The following is a 7,338-nucleotide window of genomic DNA, read 5'->3' on the forward strand; positions in this document are numbered from 1 at the left end:
CTATCATCCCCCCACCCAGATAGAACCACTATTAATGACATGGTGAGTTTTCATTTTTTTTCTTCCTCCACGCATTTTTTTAAAAAAACACAATTTGGATTGTATTAGATATACAAAATGTTACTCTCTCCTTTTCCATCCCAGCATTATAACAAGAACATTTCCTTTGTTTAATTGAACGTTCTCTGAAGACATATAGTTAGTAGCTGCATAGTATTCCATCAAATGGAGGTACCAAAACTGATCTTGGTTACTTACTTAAAATAGGCAGTCAAAAGTGACTAAAGTGAGCTCTATGTTTTATTTATCTGTATAATTTACTTGAGGGTAGATTGAGGGGGAAACACCTCCTTAATACATGAATCGTGATTTTTTTTTAATCTCCTAAAGTATTCTATGAAATAATACTGGAAATGTGAGCTGGGGAAGAAATCTGTATAATTTACTTGAGGGTAGATTGAGGGGGAAACACCTCCTTAATACATGAATCGTGATTTTTTTTTTAATCTCCTAAAGTATTCTATGAAATAATACTGGAAATGTGAGCTGGGGAAGAAAGAAGAGAGTTAGGTTCTGCTCTTTCTGGTAAGGCCAGTTCTACTTGGATGGTGTTTGTTCTGCTGAAGCCAATGTAGTTGCTGCTTCCAAAAACTAGACCCAGCAGGAAAGCTGGAGAGTACATCTTTGTTCATCAAAGTCATCCTTTCTGAGCCAAACCTTTTTTCATTTCTTTGGCTTATATTTCAAGTAAACTCTAAGATCTAGAAAATTTAACCCAATATGACCACAAATTGCTAATTCATCTTCGGGTCTTAATTGACTCCTAGGAACTCACAGGTTTCCTCAGAGCTTCTCCAACTGCACCTCGCAAAGGAAGCCAATGTGGAACCCCAGAACTACATGGGGTGCTAGGCAAAGCTCTTCTTCCTCTTGTGAGAACAGTCCTTGGAGATTCCGAACAGTCCCATTTGAAGCGTGCTTGAGGTCAGCTGGGCAGCTGTCTGGCCCTCCCTCGGGCCTCCAGCTCGGCTGGCCACAGGCCCCTTCCCCAACGTGCAGACACGCTCCCTACACCAGCCATCTTATTCCGTACCTGGTAGTACTGGTCGCAGACCCTCGGGAAACAGCTCAGCCTTTTTCAAACTACACTTGCCTTCATTTAGCTTAAAGGTTACACTTGTCCTGATGGTGGCGACATCTTCAGAAAGAAACAAGTGAGAGATGTTACCTTCAGAGGCAAAGGAATGGAAGCACCAGGTGGGTAATGGTGAGCAGCCCATCCATCAGCTGATCCCATCACACACTGCAAACCTGCAGCCCTCTTACCCTGAGACTAAGAAAAGTGTGGATTACGGAGCACCCGTTGGCCTGGACTGGGGACACCCGGAGCCTCCTAATACATATACTTATCCCCTGATGTGAGAGAGAAATCCAGCATTCAAACGTAACAGAAGGAGGGCCAAAACCAGCCTCAACGGCAAGATGAAAGGGATGAGTTCATTTTTGTGCCTTCCTAAGAAAGAAGGCCAGAATCCCCCAGTTCAAATTTGGATGAGATTGTTGAGGGAAACAGTGAACGGCAGATTCTCCTAAATAAGCCTGTCCTGGGAGGACAGGGTTGAGGGGGCTGCCGTTCTAGACAAAGATGGCACTCACCGACCATGGCAAGGACTTCCAGGGTGTGTGAGGGAGAATTTCGCACATCAGGTCCCACTTTGAGGGCCTGGTGTGCAAAATTCTGTTCTCCACCCAGGGTCAGTCTTGACCATATATTAGGCTCTGGAGTCAATGACCTAGTTTCAAATTCCAGCTCTTTGACTTGTGGTGAGAACTTGAGCAAGTTACATAATCTCCCTAAGCCTCAGTTTCCTTATCTGTAAAACAGATATAATTACGGTATCTACATCAGCAGGCTGTTGTGAGGATTAAATGAGATAATGCAGAAAAAGAAAAATGTTTAGCCTACTGCCTAGTACATAGTAAGAACTGAATAACTGTTAGCTATTTGCTTGCCCACACTTAGAGTGGCCTAAATCACCAAGGAACTGTTACTGAGGGATTTGAGGAAACAGACCATGATGTTTGCTCTGGCTGAGTCCAAATGTCCAGCAAAAGGGGTAGTGAAGGGTAGTGCTTGAGACTCTGGACTCGCACTTCCTGGGTTCACATCCTGGCTCCTCTACTTCTTGTCTCAGTCACTTTGCGTAAGTGATTTCACCTCTCTGAACCTCAATTTCCTCATGTGATTAATGAGGATCATAGTAAAATTGATCCAGAGGGTTGTAGTATGGATTAAATCAACTAATACATGTGCTATGGTGGCTGGCATGTTTTAACTGCTCAGGCAATATATGCGAGCTCTTACCATCTTGCTCCAGGTCTCTAGCTTTGCTCATATGTGTAATATGGACTTCACTCAGATATTCTTATGACAATGACAAAGGTGTCTACGTCTGGGAGGATGAGGCCCCCTGAAACTTTGGATTTCATTCTTTGACTTTGGACAGACTGCAAAGGGGTTGGCCGCCTTTCTCAGGACAGGATCCCTGCTCCCCCTGTTCTGCCCAGGCCTGTCTTCATCAATGCCATGTGCCCCAGGCACATTTCTTGCTGGGCCTTTGAGGTGGCCTGGATTATAGGGAGTTTGGGAGACCAGAGTCTTCTAGCCTAGAGTTTTGTGGGCTTCTGCCCAGTATCATGACCCTCCAAAGCTGACCACAGCACCTCCTAGCACACAGTGGACACTCAGTAAGTATCTGTTACGCAGTGAGTCAGGTTTCAGGCACCAAGGCTGCAGGCAAGAGCACTATGTAATATGCTCACAGCACTGAGGGGATTAAGAGAAAAGAAAACAAAGCCAATGCCCAGGAACAGCACCCCACGAATGAAACCCATTGAACACAGTGAGTCCAGAGAGAACACACAGATTTTGTAATTACCCCCAAAAGCAGAGTCATTTGAGTTTTGCTGTTTGCTCCTGAGAGGAGAGGAAGAGCCGCAGGTGACAGAGTAGGCCTCTTGCAGTCCTGACGGACAGAACATGGATTGTCAAACATGTAAGCAATGTAATAGACTACACTGGTAGCAGCTAAAATCACCCCCACCCCCACTCCACAGGGGCAACTGGAACAACGCCCAGCATTTGGGGTGTCAAAGCCTGGGCCTCTGGTGGTCAGGGGCATCTGGTCAAGGACACAGAAGCCCTTTGTGGGCTTCCAACACCTAGAGACCAGGAAGACCTGGCCCTAGCATGAGGACCTGCCCCAGAGAATGGGCCCCACTCACCTGAAGAGAGGTGAATGCCAGAATGACATCTTACATCTGGTCAAGGACACAGAAGCCCTTTGTGGGCTTCCAACACCTAGAGACCAGGAAGACCTGGCCCTAGCATGAAGACCTGCCCCAGAGAATGGGCCCCACTCACCTGAAGAGAGGTGAATGCCAGAATGACATCTTAGGAAGCACCTGTCTACTCCTCCACTCTTCCCGCAATGCAGGGACACGTGGGGTGCCACACTAGTGGGCGGGAGCCCCTTCACTTCTAGACAGGACAAAATACAAACACGTACAGAAACAGAAGGACATTTCCAAGTGTGACAAGGATGGCTGAGTCCCACGCACCAAAGGCCCCAAGAAAAGAAGGTAGAGCTGATGCCCCATACAAAACACAGACACCAGCCTTATTTCCCACCAAGGTAAAGAAGCCCCTTGGATGCAATTTTTTCATGCAGAAAAGCAACCTGGAAAATAGAAGTCAGTCCCAATCTACGCAGAAGCACAGAAGAAAATACCAAAGAGCCTGTAAGTATCTCCTGTTTTTGAACTATTTAAAGAACGGCTGCTGCCACTGAGGGGAAGAGAATTCAGTGGAGGGATGGTCAGCCGCACTCCTGGTCCCATCGGACTTGGGAGCCTCACAGAGCTGCACCACCTCGGGGCCAGTGGTGAGCCCCACCGGCTGGGTCTGCGCCTTGGTGCCCCTTACCCACGCAGTCTTTTTTATTCCAGTGGAGCTTGTACCCGGGCTGACATTGGCACTCGTAGCTGCCCACTGTGTTCACACAGACCTGCTGACAGCCTCCATTGTTGACACTGCACTCATTGGTATCTGTGGAACAAAACACTCTGTCACAGCAGCCCATCACTGAACAGACTGATACTATCCTTCACTTGAGGAAGGAGTAGCAGGGGAGTCGCACGGTTGAAACTCACTAAACAAAGGGAAGGTGATGACTGCCTTCAGGACATGCACTTGGCACCCGCTGACCACATGCCCCACTCCCCACTCAGTGGGTTTCCTCTCATGAGCTTTGCTAGGGTGGTGTCAAGTTCCATTCTTGACCAAACCACTCCCCCGTTAGGGACACTCAGAAGGGGCCACACTCTATTTTCAGATGTCCAAATTCAGACACTGCACAGGCTTCTAATTTAAAACTCCACCATCCTCCTGGGCTACAAACCAACGGAGATAAAATTAGGACTCCCTATTTGACCATTTATATACATGAGGTACAGAGAAGGGACATGGAGTGTACCAATCCCCAGCAACCTGAGACTGAGTCCAGGTCAGAAGGGAGCTCACCTAAACCCAGATACGTATTCATACTCAGGGTATATATCCTTGTGGTTTCCTCTTTTTTTTTTAACTTTTATTTATTTATTTATTTATCTATCTATTTTAAAAAATTTTTTTAATTGAAAAGTATTGATTGTACATATTTATGGGGTACAGAGTTACATTTCAATACATGTATACAATGTGCAGTGATCAAATCACATAGTTAGCAAATTCATCATCACAAAAAACTGATCATTTCTTTGTGATGAGAACATTTGAGCTTCTCTCTTGTAGCCATTTGAGAACATACAATAAGTTATTGTTAATTATAGACGCCCAGCACTACTGTATACCACTAGAACTTATTTTTCCTATCTAGCTGTAGTTTTGTATTCATTAACCAACCTCTTACTACCTGCCCTCTCCCTTCCCTTTCCCAGCCTCTAGTAACCACGGTTATACTCTCTTCTTTCTTGATGGGCTGGGAAGAGTATGTTCTTAGCCATGCCAAGATTGTACTGAAAAGGAGAAGGGAGTCAGCATTATCTATAGCAAATTGCTACTATCCACTCTTCTTAAGCACAGGACACAAGGATTGGGCAGGAAGGATTGGTCAGTGGTTCCCAGTCCTGAAGATCCTCTGAATCATCTTGCAGTCCTTAGACTTTCTGAATTGGAACCTGAATCCGTATTCTCAAAGATTGCTTGGTGAATCTGATAACCAGGGGGCGAGTGGAGTGGGAGTCCACTGTTATCAAGCCTGATTTCTGCCATAGCCTGCTTGACCATAAGGTTATGAGACAGGAGGACTTGTTGCTAAATGGGCACAGTGTGGAGAGATAAACTCAATGATTCCACTTCCAGCTGAGAACCTAATTGTGGGGCTCAAACCAAGGTTTTGCAGCCAGTTCCTCAAGCCTCTCTGAGGACTGCAACTTTACTATCTACAGGGAAGTTCCAACAGATAGGGTATCAGCTCCTGACAGACCCTCCCATTCTGTGACTACAACTGCAAGTCAATAAAGTCAATAAAGAATTCACAGCTGAAAGAGCTCAGTTCCTCTCTCTGCTCCATTTCACACTCAATGTGTTAAAGGGATAAATGTACAGAGATTTCCTTTGGCAGATGCTTCTCTTGAGTCGATGAACTCACTGCTATGGTACAGGGACTGGAATGTACCTTTCATCCCCTGATATAGGAAGATAAACCTCAGGGATGGGCCCTACTCCCCTCCCAGTCCAGCCTCATCCCACCTCCCGACTCTAGAGGAGCAGTCTGCTCACCTCCACAGTGAGTAAAACCATAGAGGGTGTACCCTTTGTTGCAAGCACAAGCAAATGTGCCAGGGTGGTTGATGCAGCTGTGGTCACAGGTCCTATCCAAAGAGCACTCATCCACATCTGCAATTGTCAAAGGGAGAGGGGAGCTGAAACCGACTCTGAAGATGAGTGGAAAGAATAGGTTGATAATAAATACCAGTTGCTGACCAACAACAGAAACAACACACACAGGGTGAAAAACTGTCCATCCGTTTTCCTCGCTCACTTGTGTTAAAGTAAGTGTTAAGTGGCTCATAAGTATACTCACTGCCAAGGCCCTTATTTCCAAAATCTGCTGCAAACTGCACTTGCCTCAAAGCTCAGTTGGTGTCTCTTACACATGTTTATTTGCAGGGCTGAGTAATTTCAAATATTTAAATGAAACCAAATGAGAAAACATACCCCAAAAGGGTTTTATAAACTATATGGTGCTAGCTATGCATTATTATTGTTACATTACTATTAGTAAAAAAGCAATAGTAATTTTATAAGCTATCATGAATTGAAAGGAGAAAACACTTGAGTTGGAGGTAAATCTGGTTCCCATCTCTTTCTGATCTTTCCAGAATTAGTCTTCTGGCCCCAAGAAGCAATAGTAATTTTATAAGCTATCATGAATTGAAAGGAGAAAACACTTGAGTCGGAGGTAAATCTGGTTCCCATCTCTTTCTGATCTTTCCAGAATTAGTCTTCTGGCCCCAAGAGGCCAGTTAATCCTGGGTTTTAGTGCCCTCTGCACTAAAGAATGCATTCACACTAATATCCTCAGGAATTTTCTATTGCAGACAGTGAAATTTGGTGGTTAAGCTCTGAACTGGGTCTTCTTGGTCAACCCCTTGTTTTTGTTCCTCCCCCGTGTCCCACTCCTTTGTGTCTCCTACTTCCTGGTTCAGCGTGGGAGCATCCTCGGCTGCAGCTGGGGTCATGCAAACTAACCTCAGGAGGCTGCGTTTGTCTGTCTAATCATCTTGTCTTCCCCGGTCTGGCCCTCACATCTTTCCTGTAGACTAAATTTCAGTGCTTCACTCCCTCAACTCTTTGGCAGGTTTTTATAGAGTTACAGTTTGTGTCTCCAGATGGATAAACCAGGACCAGTGCAGCACTCAGTGAAAGCCAACTAGACCATTGCTAGACCACTTTTTCAACACTGAATGTGCCACAAGAAACTACGTTAATAGAAAACAAACATTTGGAAGGAACAAGAAGAATGAAAAAGTGAAATAAAAATGGCAAACTCTTGCAAAACTTTTTCATCCCTAGCTTGTCCCAGAAATCCTGGCAATTTCTTCAGTAAATATGTTCTGGGCAAATATTTGTTCCACTGGGGCCGGCCCAGTGGCGCACTGGATAAGTGCGCCGCTTGGGAAGCGCGGCGGCGCTCCCGCCCGAGGGTTCGGATCCCACATACAGACCGGTTCCCGCTCACTGGCTGAGCGAGGCGCGGGAGCAACACCGAGGGT

General features: G+C 45.6%; 1 protein-coding gene across 1 annotated transcript in view; it reads right to left on the reverse strand.

The window, feature by feature from the left end:
- The window catches only part of SCUBE2 (signal peptide, CUB domain, EGF-like 2), a 66,795-nt gene that overhangs the window by 25,122 nt on the left and 34,335 nt on the right, over window positions 1-7,338 (reverse strand). Inside the window, exons 10-14 of the mRNA XM_008567793.1 lie at window positions 5,843-5,959; window positions 3,986-4,108; window positions 3,425-3,541; window positions 2,940-3,026; window positions 1,094-1,198 (exon numbers count right to left, since the gene is read on the reverse strand). Coding sequence (XP_008566015.1) covers window positions 1,094-1,198; window positions 2,940-3,026; window positions 3,425-3,541; window positions 3,986-4,108; window positions 5,843-5,959 — 549 coding nt within the window. The remainder of the gene's footprint in view (window positions 1-1,093; window positions 1,199-2,939; window positions 3,027-3,424; window positions 3,542-3,985; window positions 4,109-5,842; window positions 5,960-7,338) is intronic.

This window comes from Galeopterus variegatus, unplaced genomic scaffold (genome assembly GCF_000696425.1).
Source record: "Galeopterus variegatus unplaced genomic scaffold, G_variegatus-3.0.2 Scaffold344, whole genome shotgun sequence".
NCBI classification, from domain to species: Eukaryota; Metazoa; Chordata; class Mammalia; order Dermoptera; family Cynocephalidae; genus Galeopterus; species Galeopterus variegatus.